The sequence below is a fragment of the Globicephala melas genome, chromosome 7 (genome assembly GCF_963455315.2).
Source record: "Globicephala melas chromosome 7, mGloMel1.2, whole genome shotgun sequence".
NCBI classification, from domain to species: domain Eukaryota; kingdom Metazoa; phylum Chordata; class Mammalia; order Artiodactyla; family Delphinidae; genus Globicephala; species Globicephala melas.
The window spans coordinates 4,829,614-4,845,243 of NC_083320.1; the positions used below are offsets into that span (position 1 = coordinate 4,829,614).

General features: G+C 49.4%; 1 protein-coding gene across 14 annotated transcripts in view; it reads right to left on the reverse strand.

The window, feature by feature from the left end:
• Positions 1-15,630, reverse strand: part of AGAP1 (ArfGAP with GTPase domain, ankyrin repeat and PH domain 1) — a 560,573-nt gene that overhangs the window by 276,198 nt on the left and 268,745 nt on the right. For all 14 annotated transcript variants that reach the window (XM_060301680.1, XM_030865641.2, XM_030865522.2 and 11 more), the window contains 2 exons: positions 14,723-14,878; positions 7,221-7,313 (listed from right to left, as the gene is read on the reverse strand). In XM_060301680.1, coding sequence (XP_060157663.1) covers positions 7,221-7,313; positions 14,723-14,878 — 249 coding nt within the window. The remainder of the gene's footprint in view (positions 1-7,220; positions 7,314-14,722; positions 14,879-15,630) is intronic.

The window sequence follows — 15,630 nt, forward strand, 5'->3', positions numbered from 1 at the left end:
TTCCCTGCCTCACACCCCCTCCTTCTCTCTGCTCTGCTCATATCCTGCCCCCGTTGCCTCTGATGACTGCCTGCTCATACCTCCAAGTCCAGAGGGACTGACCAGCCCAGTGGAATCCACCGTTCCCAGCCCAGTGGAATCCACTGTTCCCAGCCCAGTGGAATCCACCGTTCCTCCAGGGGTACAGGGCCCTTTCAACACACCTCCACTGCAACGCCCACCCACCAGTACTGGAGGGCAGGGGTAGGGGCCTCCCTCAAAGTCTGAGGCCAGCCTGGGTGGCAGGCATCTATCTTCTGTCTCTCCAAGCCCCTGACAGAGTCCCCAGGGCGTGTCCACACAGGATGAGTGTATGACAGTTACAAGCCAACTGAGTCTGGTAAGAAATAATGCCAAAACCAAGTATCTTATTGATTCATCCACAAGCTTGGAGAAACTTAGCTTTGAGCAGCTTCCCTCTATTTGTGTGTGAGTTTATCTTTCTGAGCCCACAGGGAATTGGGTTTTCATCACCACTGTTGAACTTTTAAAGAAAATAAACAACCTTTAGGTGAAATGAATCACTATATCAGGTATCACCCCAGCTCCTGGATTATGGGTACACAGAGGACACACTCAGTCGTAACACGAACTTCCACTCTTGGAAATAACGTTATGTTTGCAGGCTAGTTTACAGTGTATAAAGTGCTTCATTGTATATTACTTTGTATCACCGTCCTGCAGCCCTCCTGACCAAGGGAAGGATTAGGTTAAATTGCTCTGCAGATTTATATTTAAATTATGGATTTTGCATTTCAGTCATGTCATTTATTTCAGCATTTTGAGCACTTTGTACACACCATACTGCCACCCACCTACATTGGCCAGTGTCAGGGGGTCTGCCTTACTTATCAAAGACGGATGACGGTAAATTCCAACGCAGGCAACCAGATATTCTAAAGTGTGCCAAGAGTGCCAATGACACTATGATATCTGAGGAGTCAAATGAAAAGCGTGTATGCCCCCACCTGACCTATTAAATTAATAATCGTAATTGGCTGAGTCTGCCGTGAACCAGGTCGGATGCAATCCTCACAGGGCCCTGTGCACCCAAGTGAGGTAAATTAGCTTTCAGAGCACCGGGTCTGTGTCAGTAAATTACCTGCTTCTGGGGAGCTGGCTGGGCCCCCGTGGGTGCCGCGCAGAGCCGATTTGCCACACGGGTGAGCAGAGTCTTCTCAGGACGCTGGTGCTCACGGAGTAAACAGGATCCCTTGTGGGCATGGCGCCATGGGGTGAGCTCTCCCCGCATCTCGGGACGAGGGCACAGCCGGCCCCTTTCTCTCCCTGCCAGTCTCTCTACAGTTTCGGCCCGGTCACCCATCTTGTTTCCTCCAGGAAAGCAGACGATGGCTGGGTGGCCGCCCACCCGGCTGTGAACGGCGTCAAACCTTCCGGAGACGCTACGAGTGAGCAGCGTCGGGCGGCTTTCTTCCTGCGGATGCCACACCCTCCACCCACCTCCCCACGCCCGGGTAGACCCCAGGTACCAGGCCACGCAGGTCAGCGCCTGCAGCGGGCTGGCCGAGGGGGTTCACTCCAGAGGATCCTTTCACTTAATGGACAATTGCTGCTTTCTACTCAACCGAGAATCAAACACATGTATGGCTTCAAAATGGCTCACGGGTGACGGCTGAGCGCCGGGGACAGTGCTACCCAGGCCGCTCTGCCTCTGATGCCTTGGGAAGGGCTTTCCTGTGGCTTCAGTGGCTACAGAAAAGGCCCTGCTGTCACTGGCTGTCTGCCTGCCCCAGAGGTGGCCAAAGTCCATCAGGGTTCAAGGTCAAAGTTAAGACCTTAAAAAAAGTCACATGAAACCAACAAGGCCCTACTGTATAGCACAGGGAATTCTACTCAATATTCTGTGATGACCTACAGGAGAAAAGAATCTAAAAAAGAATGAATATATGTATAACTGAATCACTTTGCTGTACACCTGACACTAACACAACACTGCAGATCAGCTATACTCCAATAAAATTTAAAAAATAAAATAAATAAAATGCTTCCAACCACTCAGGGGAAAAAATCAAAAAGTCACACGAAGACACTTTGTGTTTGGTGTCTCCCTGGAGCATCCCAAGATTCAACAGCTGAGCCGGGTCTCCAGCAGCACCTCAGGCCCAAGTTCCGAGAAGGTGCCTGGGTTGGACCAGGCAGAGGAAGAGCCAAGCGGAACAGGTGGCCCCTGAGTGCCTGTCACAGCTCGGGTCCCCGCACACACCTCTCTGCCTGCGCTTCTTCAAGGTCAACGGAGACTTGTTTCTCTCAAAATAGCAACCAGTGGACGAAATACAGAGAAAACTTCTGAGCTCAGGAAGCAAGCAGGCGCGGTGCTTCGCCCACGAATCTCTAAAAGCTGTGAGTCCCGCCGGCACTTACATCTTTAAGAAACAAGCCACCAGGCAAGCGGCACCCCAGCCGGGCCTCACAGGCCCGTGCGGGCCCTGCCGGGGGGGTCCACGGGGACAGCGAGGGGTCTTCGTTGCGGCCGGATTTACAGGCAGGCCCTGTGCTCTTCTGCAATCTCCCCTGCTGCCTCACCGGGAATGCCCACCCCTTAGGGCCCAGCCGTGAACGTGGGACGGGTGTCAACAGCTGGATAAACACCATCAGTCTGTCTGAAGGGGGGAAGACCCCCAGACGGAAGCATAATAAAGCAGACAGTAGTTTCCACTCTTTTTCATCCTCGGAAATCCCAGGAGACAACATTTAGGGAGGCGTGCGCTTGTTTCTTGTTTGTCCTCACAAATAAAACACACATACAGGTATTTTCAATTGTGTAAGCGAGACAAGATAAACTGACCAAGATTTTAAAAAATCCAATGTTCACACTCTAGCGTCAGTTACTAGGTGTGAGGCGACGAGGCCCTGAGGTCTGTTTTCCCCGCGTGAACACCGGGGGGGCAGGACGAGCCCCGGGAAGGGAGAGGCCACGCTGAGGCTGAGTATCTGGACCATAATATAGAGACGAAAACATGCGGAAGGGAAAGAAAGAAGAAAGAGCACACAGCTGCCGTCCCCCAAACAGACCTCCCATCTGCCACCCACGATTTGCATGTCACCTTCTCCGGGCTCATTTGTACTTCATTTACTGCCAGTGACTTAACAAGATTTATGCAAATGACACCATAGGAGCTCCCCAACTCCCACCGCCATCAAGCGATTATGCATGTGCAACTCTCCACAGCAGTGAAAAATTAATACGTGACGAGCCCACGCGCTGCCGGGCCGGGCCTCTGGCCTTTTCTTTTTCTTGCTTTGCTTTTTAATTTTTGTTCGAATAGACCTTTTTGAGGAGGAGAAGGAAGGAGACGGAGAAGCAGCGGCAGAAGCAGAACTCTTTGAACCAAACCTCCACTAAGACCTCAGAAAGGACGAAAAGGCAAGGTGGGCCCAGGTCCACCTCAGGAAATGAAGTTACTTTGCAGAAAATAAGTCATATCCTTGACGAGAAAGCTTTCACTGGGGAAGGAGGGAAGAGAGGACCACTGCCTGCCGTGCACGGGCAGCTCCCACGCTGGGGGAAGAAGCCTCTGTCTCACAACGAACGGACAAGCTGTAAAGCGTGAGCCAAACAAGGTTAAAATACCGACCGGAACATGTTTGATCTGTAAAAACACGAGTCAGGCTGCAGAGCGTGTTGCAAGTGGCCTCACCCGTGCCCTAAACCGCCCTGGACAAGACGCCTGCGCGGAGGGGAAGACAGACCCCATGATGATCACAAATCCTGGCCCGTCCCAAAGCCACCCCCAGCCCAGCCCCACCCCACCGGGAGGTCCCTGAGGTTCAGGACAACTTCTCTGTTGTCAGGCAAAGGGCCCATGAGCTGGGGTTCAGGGACCCAACATACAGACCAAGCCCTGAATGCAGGCTGAGTATGGAGACAAGTGCTCGGATGCTGGTGGGAAGGGCAGGCTATCGGGACAGGATGAAGGGACCCCGTGCAGCCCCGGACAAATGCGCGAGGACCCATGTCCCTGGAGAAGCGCGTTGCCGCAGGCCCATCTCAGAAGGTTCCTCTCCACAAGCAGGAGGTATTTCTGTCTGAGGTCAGGGGTCACGTGTTTAATTTAAAACACGTAACTTTGCTTCTTAAGCTTTCTGAAGGCTTTTTGCCAACAGGCAGTGTACAGCACACGGCCGTGGGGATATGGGGGCCGGGGTCCGAATCCTGGCCCCTCAGCTTCTGAAGATGCCTGGTCTGGAAAGCTTGCCCTATGCGGGTTTAATTTAAAACTAAGGATAACACGGCTACCCGAACCGCGCAATGTTGAGGGTTCGGTGACATGCTAGATGAAAACAGCGTAACAAATACGAAGCCGTCACTTAGTTGTTCCAGTTCTGTAGTGTCTAGAACATTCCGGCAGGTACTGCCCCACTGGGCTCCGTCCTCTGTAATCCTCTTGCTTCAATTCTACCGGTTGAAGTCATCACTGGGAGGGTTAGGAATTTAGACTACCTCTAATGGTCTCGGTTCCTTTATAAAAATACAGATAAATCTGTATGGCAGCGTGCAAACCCACGTCAGTCCCTGTGACCCGCAGCAAGGCTCCGACGACAGTGTCCTGAGCAAGACCGATCTGAAAGTCCGGTTTTGCTGGAATCTAAAAGTTCTCGCTGGCATCTCCACATCCAGTGTCCCAAGCGAGTCGCTATCGTCCGGAGCCCATTTCACAGATGAGGATTCTGAGGCCGGGCACAGAGTCCACGGGACTCGGACGGGCCAGGTGAGGTCTCTGGGAGGCGTCTGATCTGTGGCCACACGCGGGGGGCAGCTATGAGGGACACGAGCTACGTGCACTGCCTGTGTCACGATTCTCCAGAAAACCAGACCGTGATTTAGAGTTCGACTGGATTATCTGGAACATACACGACTGAAAGCTTCCAAGGAGTGGATAATACAAACTTCACACCGCACGGTCAAGCCCCATCGGCACCCATACTGAAAGCCTGGCCCGTAAGGCGAGCGCCTCCACAGAGGAGGCTGGGGGTCTGCCTGGCTGGTGTGGAGGCCAACGCTCCCACCCGAACCCACAGGACACGTGACTTAAGGCAACAGTCTAGTATTGAGTTCTAATATTCCCAAAAGGAAATGTCCCAGGACCAATATTTTAAGTGAGAGGAAAAGAGTTGAATGCTTTTTCTAATTCTAGTTGAAACAGCATCAACAGAATGAAAATTACACATTAAAATTACCTTATGTGGAGAGTTAGGTTTACAAATAAATGCACAAAGAATAAACCACTGTGTGCTTGCATCTCTACAGCAAAGAAGTTGTTTAAGAGCCTTCAAAAACACACTCACAGACGCAGAGAACAGACTTGTGGTTGCCAAGGGGGGCGGGGATGCGGCAGGGATGGATTGGGAGTTTGGGATTAGCAGATGCAAACTATTATATATAGGATGGATAAACAACAACAACAGGTCCTACTGTATAGCACAGGGAACAATATTCAAAATCCTGTGATAAACCATAATGGAAAAGAATATGAAAGAGCATATATATATATATATATATATGTATAACTGAATCACTTTGCTGTACAGCAGAAATTAAACACAGCATTGTAAGTCAACTATACTTCAATAAAATTTTTTTTTAAAAATGCAAAAGTCAGGGCTTCCCTGGTGGCGCAGTGGTTGAGAACCTGCCTGCTAATGCAGGGGACACGGGTTCGAGCCCTGGTCTGGGAGGATCCCACATGCCGCGGAGCAACTAGGCCCGTGAGCCACGACTACTGAGCCTGCGCGTCTGGAGCCTGTGCTCCACAACAAGAGAGGTCGCGAGAGCGAGAGGCCCACGCACCACGGTGAAGAGTGGCCCCCACTTGCCACAACTAGAGAAAGCCCTCGCACAGAAAAGAAGACCCAACACAGCAAAGATAAATAAGTAAATTAATAAACTCCTACCCCCAACATCTAAAAAAAAAAATGCAAAAGTCAAAAAAAAAAAAAGGGGGAGAACAGCAAAGAGGAGGAGAGAGGACTTTCCTCAGTGGTTCTCCACGCCAGCCCACACACTGGCCGCTCAGCGTCTGAACACATCTTACGAAAACCTCGTGGACTTCCTGCTCTGGTCTCACCTGTGACGCTGGGGCCCGATCTATCCTGTCCCTCCCCACACCTCTGTGCAGAAATTGCCCGGCCCCCAGCTAAAGCTGTATTCCTACTGTTTCAAACGGATTACACTAAACTGTGGAAAGACTCCAGCCCTTTTCAAGGGTGGTCAGTGCCAACACAAGTTCCTACAGGATTGGTGAAACTGTCTAAGTACCCGGAGAAGAGGCAAAGCTGTTATCCTGCCCACAGATTCCCTTCCTCTGAAGCAGAATGCACTCTAAATCAACTAGCTTTCTTCAACAAACTAAAAGGTGGCATTTCCAGAAGCCATGGTGCCGGGCTGAACACTTATTTTTATTTTCCTGGGAACTACCGCAGCCAAATAGGTCCGATGAATTCCCGTTTTACTTGAGACATAAAGTAATTTGGTACCCGGCTTCTGGGCTAATGAAAAACGATTCCAGGCTAGCAACATAGGCCAAAACAAATGCCTGCATTCGAGTCCTGTTGTGTAATGAGGAAGTTTAATTAAGGCCCCGCATTACAGCTGTAAATGTTCCCTTATATAATAAGGTCTAAATGAAACTGAACCTAATCAAAGTTACAATTCCTTCATTAGCAAATTACAAACAAGAGCGCACAGCTGACACACCGGCTATGATTATCACAACTAATTGCCTCGTTGTTACAAACCAGCCTGAAACAGTGTTCAGATGTCCGTCTGCGCGAGCAAATTAGGGCCACGTCGGGCTACTCCTGTGATCACAAGGGGCTCTTGTATGGCGATCTGATTTACCCCTGTCGACTGGCGGCCAGCGGCCCAATCAAAGCCGAGCTACAAAGGCAGCCTTTGAAGCCAGTGCAGCCTCCAAACACACTCCATATGCAGGCGGGCAGACTGCACTTCATTAGATCTGTTGTCACATTTCCCTCTTCTTATTCTAATGATCCTATTTTAATACACACAGGAACCTCTTCTAATCGATGTCAAGTGAGTGACTTCTACATTCATCAACAGAGCACATCAAACAAACCTTGGCGCACGAGCCGGCATCACAGTGAGCAGAGAGCCGGGGTGTGTCTCCAGCTACAGGGACAGGAAGGGGGAAGCAGCATACCTGTTTAATTGGGATGGCTCGACCGCTCCCGATGCTGTCCGCCCGGCTCTCCAGGCCTTTTTTCTCTTTGTCTGGGTCACTCCCTTTCCGAGACTGCAAAGTAAAAATAAAGTTAGCATTTGGGGAAGGGCTGCGGTTCACAGATCGTGGAGGTGAGCCCCCATCTGCATGGTTGCTGCAGAACACACGCCCAGAAGCCCTGGATGAGCTATGCGTGTACCCACGTGCGCACACACAACCCAAGAGCAGACTGCTGGGGTGTCCATCGCCACCGAGCCGCGACGTTACAGGGGGTTTTCTAAACTTTTCTTCCTACTATTCCACTGCAAAATTATCTTTTAATTCTTTTGTAAAGAGTTCAAAATTCAATTACTAGAAACCAGTGGACCATACAGGAAAGTAACACCCAACGGGAAAACACACTCTAAAGCTGCAGTTAATCCAGCCGAGGAGGAGAGGATTCCTCGCTGCTTGTTTGGGAAACCTATGACATAAACGTATATATTTAATTAACATCTGAAGGATTTAAAAACTTCTATTAACGTTTCGGCTGTGCAATTCAAAGGGACACCCTTAATTTGTATCAAGGTGCCATTAATGTTCCTTTTGATTGCTTCTGGATAGCTAGAAAAGAGCAAATTCAAAGTTAAAACTAGTTTAAGATACCACAAAAAATAACAAAGGGAAAAAGGTTGAAAATACCTTTTGGGGCAAAACAGTACTCTGGGGAAAAATGAGTGGCTTTGTTTGCCAAGTTCCTGAACAGTTTCCCTGGCCGTACTGCCGATGTACGTGCGCTGCCCAGGAGCAGGCAATCGGCGGGGAGGGCAGCAGTGGTCGCCCCAGTTTGGAAGCCACAACTCCAGCACACGGTGACTTGGGGACACTGAAGGAGCACCACAGCTAAGTCTCCCTCTCTTGGTGGCATGAGAAAGTGTGAGCACAATGATTTTCTGACAGATTTATTTTATTATGAGAGAAAGATCTGAGATTCGTCCTCCTTAATAACTGTGCTGACAAGTGACAACTCCACTCCATTACTTTTCAATGGGAACATTACTCACGCAATATTGAAAATGGAGAAACATTTTCATGTGCTTTTCAAATCTGGGATGATATATGAAATGAACAGACTTTGTGGTGTCCAGGGCAGCAGTGAGAAGCTAATGAAATCCAGTTTTAAAGGGCGTGAGATGGGGCCGCTGATTTTTTTTTTTTTTTTTAAATATTAAAGGGGGCGATGTCGTAGGGCATAAGGGAGAAAAGTCCCCATGATGTAAACCCGGATCTGGGACTGCAAGGGGCACAAGGACTCCTCAGAAGACAGGCTTCTTGGATGATGCTAAGAAGCCAACATTTATTTATTGAACACCTGCTAAGTGCCAGGCCCCGTGTGCTTTTTTCTTTAGGATGCTAGAGGCCTGGAATGAAGTACCAGGAAACGAAACAAGCGACCAATAGGAAGTTTCAGAAGAACATAAAACATGACGTTTAACCTTTGGGCTAGGAAAGAAATAGAGATTTATCAATTCCTTGTGAATTTTAGTTAAGAGTTGCGGGCTCACTTTTCTCTTTAATTAACTCTTTAATTAATAATCTGTGGTAAGAGCTACGTGACAGCCTTAAATTCTCTTTTCCCTACGTCTCAGTTCATAAGAAAGCTGGAATTTCAGGTTACTATTTGTAAAGTGAGATTCAAAGCTCACGGCGATGACTTTTAAAATTGTTTTAAATCAACAGAGACCATTAATGGTACTTTCAGAATTCTATGAATTCTAAATTTCTAAATCTGGAAATCTATCTTCATTATTCTCTATTAACCAGAATAATTAGCAAAACAAACATTAAAAAAAATCAACGTCTTCCTCAAGGCAGCACATCTGTCCTCACAGCCACTCTGTCGTCAGAGCAGAATTTCCAGATTCCACACGAAGCAGGATTATGAACTAAGCTCCATGTTTGATCACACTCCCTGAGATGAAGGAGGTCGAAACTGATGTAAGACTTCACTGACAAAATGCAACAGAAATTCCCTACGGCTCCAACACGTTGGTGGAGAGAGTCATAAAACTAAAATTTCAAGACAGACCAGTGGTTATTTGTTAGGCAAAAGGGTTTGCCGTATCGCTGTCTTACAGTGACTTTTGGTACAACGGGCTGTGATATACATCATAAAACTGAAATCCACCAACGAAACTAAAACAAACCCATTGGACATAAGACACCGCAGCACGTACAAATTCCCAGTAAGGTTCCTGATGTTTCTGCCAACTCTGAGACTACATCAGCCACGTCCTTACGTTCCAGCTGAAATGGCTCCGTGAAATCATCAGATCCGAAGTCTCTCTGGGTACCGCTGCCTGGGTCAGGAGTGAGTGTGCAAGGCATCCAGCCTGACACACAACCAGAAACCTAACGGGAGTTTATCACACCCATCACAGAAGGTCGGGGGGAGCCAGAAGTGGGACCGTGTAGCCTCTGCAAACAGCGAACACAGAGGAAAGAAAGGCTAGGATAACTCTCGTTACCATCTCCTTCTTTAGAGGAATGTTTAACTTTCCCCCAGGTGATAAAAGAAGCCGTGAAGGGGCACCCCATCAGCTGCCTGCTTCCAAGGACAGGCAGCATCGCCGACAGGAGCCCTCACTATTAAAGAGAAACCTGCTTTCCCCTTTCTAACTGATGAGTAAGTCGAAGGCTGCTGGAACACATATAATAGGATCCACGCTCCCCTTCTCTACAGAAGACAAAATACCATTCAAACAGGTCTATTTAGACTATCAATTTTGCTGCCTTATTTTTACAGAGCGTCTCTATGAGCTGGGCTATGCCTTTTTCACAATCTTACGTTACTGGGTATGCTTGGCTCTGTTTCGGGGTGTCGGCATTATATGGTAAGCTTTAAAAAATACCATGTAAGTGACACCACGATTATAAGGCTTGAAAACAGGCAAAGCAACGTACAATTGTGGACACGTACTAGAATGAGTTTAAGACATGGATACAGATAACAGACACCAAATCCAAGGAATGCCGATCCCTGGACCAGGGGTCAGGGGGACACATTCTGGAGGGGCACGGTTTATCTGTGACTGGGTTATTTCTAGCAGAAGTAACCGCTGCAGTGGCAGAAAAATGCTTGTATTTGCTGAGTTGCACGGTGAGTACATGCATGTGTTTTTTTAAATTCCTACATGTTTGAAAATATTGCCTAATAAAACATCTGAACCACACGTAAATAGGGCTACTAAACGAATCATCCTAAGTGCCAATGTTAGAAACCAGGAAGTGAATGGAGCTAGCCTTTGAATATTTCTTTTCTCAAAACAATGATTTTTTCTCAAAGAAATAAGCAAGATAGGATATAATTTAGCTTTTTTATCAGTGCAGTGCCGTTCTTACCGCCAATATAACACATAATTTGCTACCACAGGAGAGACTTTTCAGTTTGTGCTATTTTGTGAAAGGTGCGTGTGATTCATTTTTGCTTAAGATCTTTGTTTATTTCTGCACACGTGTGTGTGCCAACAGAGACACCTGGGGCTGAAGAATGTTGGCCCCGAGTGGCACACTTACAGGTCATCAGATCCGAAATTTACACAATTCATAAGCACGTTGTTTGAAAAATGGTGTGTGTACTACTTAATTACCTCTGGCCTCTTTATGAGGGTCTAATCAACGAGGACAATGCTCCCTCATCTGGGCATTACTGTCCCAGCCTGCGTGGACTTTTATTCACTAGGATGGTTCGGCATATGGTACTTCTGTCCTCCTAATACACGCTTTTCAATAAATACACTTTTGCCAATTTAAGCCAGTAACTACCAATAATCGCCAGGGATGAAGAGTCTACGAAATTTTACATATTTAAGAATAGATGCAAACCGGTAACAAGGAGAATTTAGTTTCCTAAGTGGCTACAATTTCAAAATTAATTTGCTTCTTGTCATTCCTTGGATGACACTGACATCTAGTGGAGCTGACACTTCGAAGATCTTCAACCTACAACACCCACCCGGCACCACCACCATCACCATCATCGTCTTGTTCAATGTCAAATCCAGTAATCACGAAGACACAGGATCTCAGCCGTCTTTTCCTTGAACGCCGTGATGCAAACCCGCCGTGAGGTTTGCTTCTTCCATGACCTGATTCCTGTTCCCGCTAATGACGGCCGAGCAGCCGGATTCGATTTCTAAAAGGGTGTATCTACTCTCAGACCATTTTCCAGCACTTAAAGAGATCAAGCACTGATCCCGCACAGGGTCACAGGCAGGCCCCCGCATCACTAGCTACATTAATTATGACACAATAAATGAGGGCAAGTTCTCATTGGCTCCGGCACTGCCCCACCCGGCCTGGACAGCTGCGGCGGTGCATACGTGTGTGCCGCTCCAGCAGCGGGGAGAGTGCCCCCTCGCTCCAGTCTCCGCTCTCCTCCTGCCAGGCAGAGCCCCCCGGTCTCGAATCCGCTTCCTCTTGAACGTGGGTTAGCTCCCATAACACTATCCCTGATAGAAAACAGAACCCAGCTGCGCAGACAGCAGAGGGGAAGGGAACGTTTATTACCCGAGTTACCGTTCCTTTGCTTCTTCCTGCCTTAAATTTGTCTCCTTTGTCAGTTACCCAGTGGGCGGGGTCTGGGACACTATTTTCCGGCACATCCCAACTCCAGGGCTGCCCTTATAAAGGGTGGGGGTGGCACGTGTCAGAGCAGCCCCAATTTTTTTTTTTTTTTTTTTTTTAATGGTACGCGGGCCTCTCACTGTTGTGGCCTCTCCTGTTGCGGAGCACAGGCTCCGGACGCGCAGGCTCAGCGGCCATGGCTCACGGGCCCAGCCGCTCCGCGGCATGTGGGATCTTCCCGGACCGGGGCACGAACCCGCGTCCCCTGCATCGGCAGGCGGACTCTCAACCACCGCGCCACCAGGAAAGCCCAGAGCAGCCCCATTTTAAAGAGACTTCCTGGTTCTCACCTCTCACCTTGAACAGAAACCAAAGCCAGGGACCAGGAAAGGTGACCCTTAGAAGGTGTCGTGAGCCTGGGTGTTCCCTCTTCCCGCCACACCCTAGAAGGCCCCTCCCCGCTACGCTGGTGCCCTGCTCAGGGCCCAGTCTCTCTGCATCTTCGGCAATGGGTTTCTCAGGTCCACTGAGCCATGAGTCAGTGCACAGCCTGTTCTGCGAGGTGACACCTTGTCACCTGGAAGACCCCACCTGGGCAGACAGAAGTGTTACAGGTGTTGGATAAGCCAGACGTGCTGCTTAGGCGACTGCTGTTATTCTCGGTATGTCTGAAGAAATTCCACAGTAAACATCTTATTCACGTACAGATTTACGCGTATCAGATATTCACCTGTATTTTGCAGACACCTAATTACCTCCCTCCCAATCTATTACACAGCCCTACAACTACTTTCTTTCTTTTTTTTAAAAAAATTAATTTATTTTTGGCTGCGTTGGGTCTTCGTTGCCAAGCGCGGGCTTTCTCTAGTTGCGGCGAGCGGGGGCTACTCTTTGTTGCGGTGCGCGAGCTTCTCACTGCGGTGGCTTCTCTTGTTGCGGAGCACGGGCTCTTGGTGCGCAGTCTTCAGCAGTTGTGGCTCACAGGCTCTAGAGCACAGGCTCAGCAGCTGTGGTGCACGGGCTTAGCTGCTCCACAGCATGTGGGATCTTCCCGGACCAGGGCTCGAACCCGTGTTCCCTGCACTGGCAGGCGGGTTCTTAACCACTGCGCCACCAGGGAAGCCCTCTACAACTACTTTTGCTTATGCATTAAGAGAAATCGTTCCATAACATTAGTGGTGGTGAGATAAAAATGAAAGCAAGGCCACAAAGACTCTTCGCCCCTACAGGGAATCTTCTTAGCAGCCTCACCACAACGACCGTTGTTTCCAGCTCAGAGAGGTTAAGTAAGTTGCTCAAGGTCAAGCAGCTGCTGGCAGTGCAGGACAGGGTCTGAGCCCATCTGATCCTCACTCTGGCCCTCCAACAGCAGCATCTGGCAGACCTCACATGGCACAGGGCAGAGAGCAAAGGGAAGGGGAGAGTTGTGAGGAGGGGGTGTTCGCTGTTGGCAATGGACCTTGGCACTAAAGACTTATCTGATGGGAAACCTGTTATGAACGTGGTGGGAAAGGGATGGGGCATCTATCGTACTCGGTAGCCTCGTTCACCATCAAGAACGCCATCTTCAGGGAATTCCCTGGCGGTCCAGTGGTTAGGACTCCACGCTTTCACTGCCAAGTGCCCGGGTTCAATCCCTGGTGGGAGAACTAAGATCCCAAAAGCCTCGCAGTGTCGCCAAAGGAAAAAAAAAAAGGAAGAAAGAACGCCATCTCCAAGTAAGGGCAGTGGGTCAGATAAGAGACTTGCGGCCACCCCTGCAGAATCTTCCTTCAGTTTAAGCCAGGAAATACTGAACTTCTTTGCATCTAAGTCAGCGATACTCAACCAAGAGGAGAAGTCAAGTGGTTTACAACAGGGCACCCTGACACTGGCGGCTGGAGACCTCTTTGTTGTGGGGCTGGCCCGTGCATCGCAGGATGTTTAGCGGCTCCATGGTTGCTACGCAGACTAGACGCCTGCAGGACCACACCCACTCCCACCCCCGAGCTGAGACAACTCACACTTTCTCCAGAAATGGCCGAATTTCTGGGAGTGCAAATCTGCCTGGTTGAGAACCCCTGCTTTGAAAGCATACACTTGTAATGCACAGACCTAGTCCCGGGAGGGAAAGTGTTCTTCTCAAATCAAATGACTCTAGTCACACGGCAGTAGCAGCTCTGCCTGGAGTTCTGTGGCCCCGAGTTCTGGGCTCCACTGCAAAGCCTTCCAGGATTGATTGGTAATGTCTGCTGTGTGTCCTCTGTAGTTCAGGGGTTCTCTGCGTCCCAACTGCCCAGGGAACTTTTAAAAACTACACGCGCCTGGGCCCCACGCACAGATCCTGAGTTCGTAAACCTGAGCCCTGAGAGCTGATGCAGAGTTTTAAAAGGCTCCGCAGATGGTTCTGAAGAAAAGTCCAAGCAGACTGGCTTCTGTCTGTGAGCTGCTGAAGACCCTGAGCTAAGTCCTCAGTGCTCCAGCCCGAGGAGAAGGAACCTGTGCATTGACGCGGCTTTATACTCCCCATCTGAAAGGCCTGAGGCACACGTCTGGGGAATTCTGGCGGAGTCTGTCCCCTCCATGTATCTAATGCGACAAGTCTTCAGCTAGAGACCAAGAAAGTCACAGGATAACAGAGACCTTTATACAAACCCCTTGCTCTTCATTTCTGACACGTCAGGACTCCCTGCAAACGAGGAAGGCCCACCTGGCTCTACACCTGCGTCGTGGCATCCTATCATTTTCTCAGACTTCCACAGAACTCAGCACTCTCCTCATTAACTTGGTTTGGATGCTACACCTGTCGTTGAGCCACCTGGCGGCCAGAGGACCGCTAGGTGAGCAGGAACCACGCTCCGCTTCCCCCCCACCCCGCCCCCCGGGGGGACACTCACGGTGAAGAGGTTGGACCGGCGCTTGGACTGCTTGCGGACGGGCGTGGGCGTGTTGGCCGCGGGCGGTACGTCGATACGCAGCTCCTTTTGGCTGGTGCTGGGCGTGGACGGGACAGAGGAGGAATAGTCGCTCAGACTCCCGCCTCCGTTACTTGTCTGTAATGATCGAAAGCCCAGGTTTTGTTAGGACACGCTCCAGGAGCCCAACCCGCCACGTGCGTGGGGTCATAACCCACAAGCCAGCAAGGTGCATGGAGGCGCGGCCCGGCCGGTGGCATCAGCATCAAGCAGGCACCGTTTCATCCTAGAACAGACCCATCAGCTCGGCAGCGTTTTGTCCAAGAAAAGTGACTGAAGACAGAGAAGTCTCTTTCGTTTGATCTTATACACGACCAAGTGTAAAACAGATGCTAGGGGGAAGCAGCCGCATAGCACAGGGAGATCAGCTCGGTGCTTTGTGACCACCTAGAGGGGTGGGATAGGGAGGGTGGGAGGGAGACGCCAGAGGGAGGGGATATGGGGATATATGTATATGTATAGCTGATTCACTTTGTTATACAGCAGAAACTAACACACCATTGTAAAGCAATTATACTCCAGTAAAGATGTTAAAAAATCTGAGAGTTAAAATGTCATTATTTTCTATTTCCTCTGAAAAGGGAAGGGGTTGGTTGAACTAAGTGGTTTCTACAGTCCCTTCACTGCTCCAGATTAGAAGGAGAAAGAGTGCAATTTTGCCCAGTAGAACCAAAACTCACATTTTGAAAATGACCTCTTGAAGGGATACATTGGGAGATTGGGACTGACATATACACACTACTATATATAAAAATAGATAACTAATATGAACCTACTGTATAGCACAGGGAACTCTTCTCAGTACTCTGTAATGACCTATATGGGAAAAG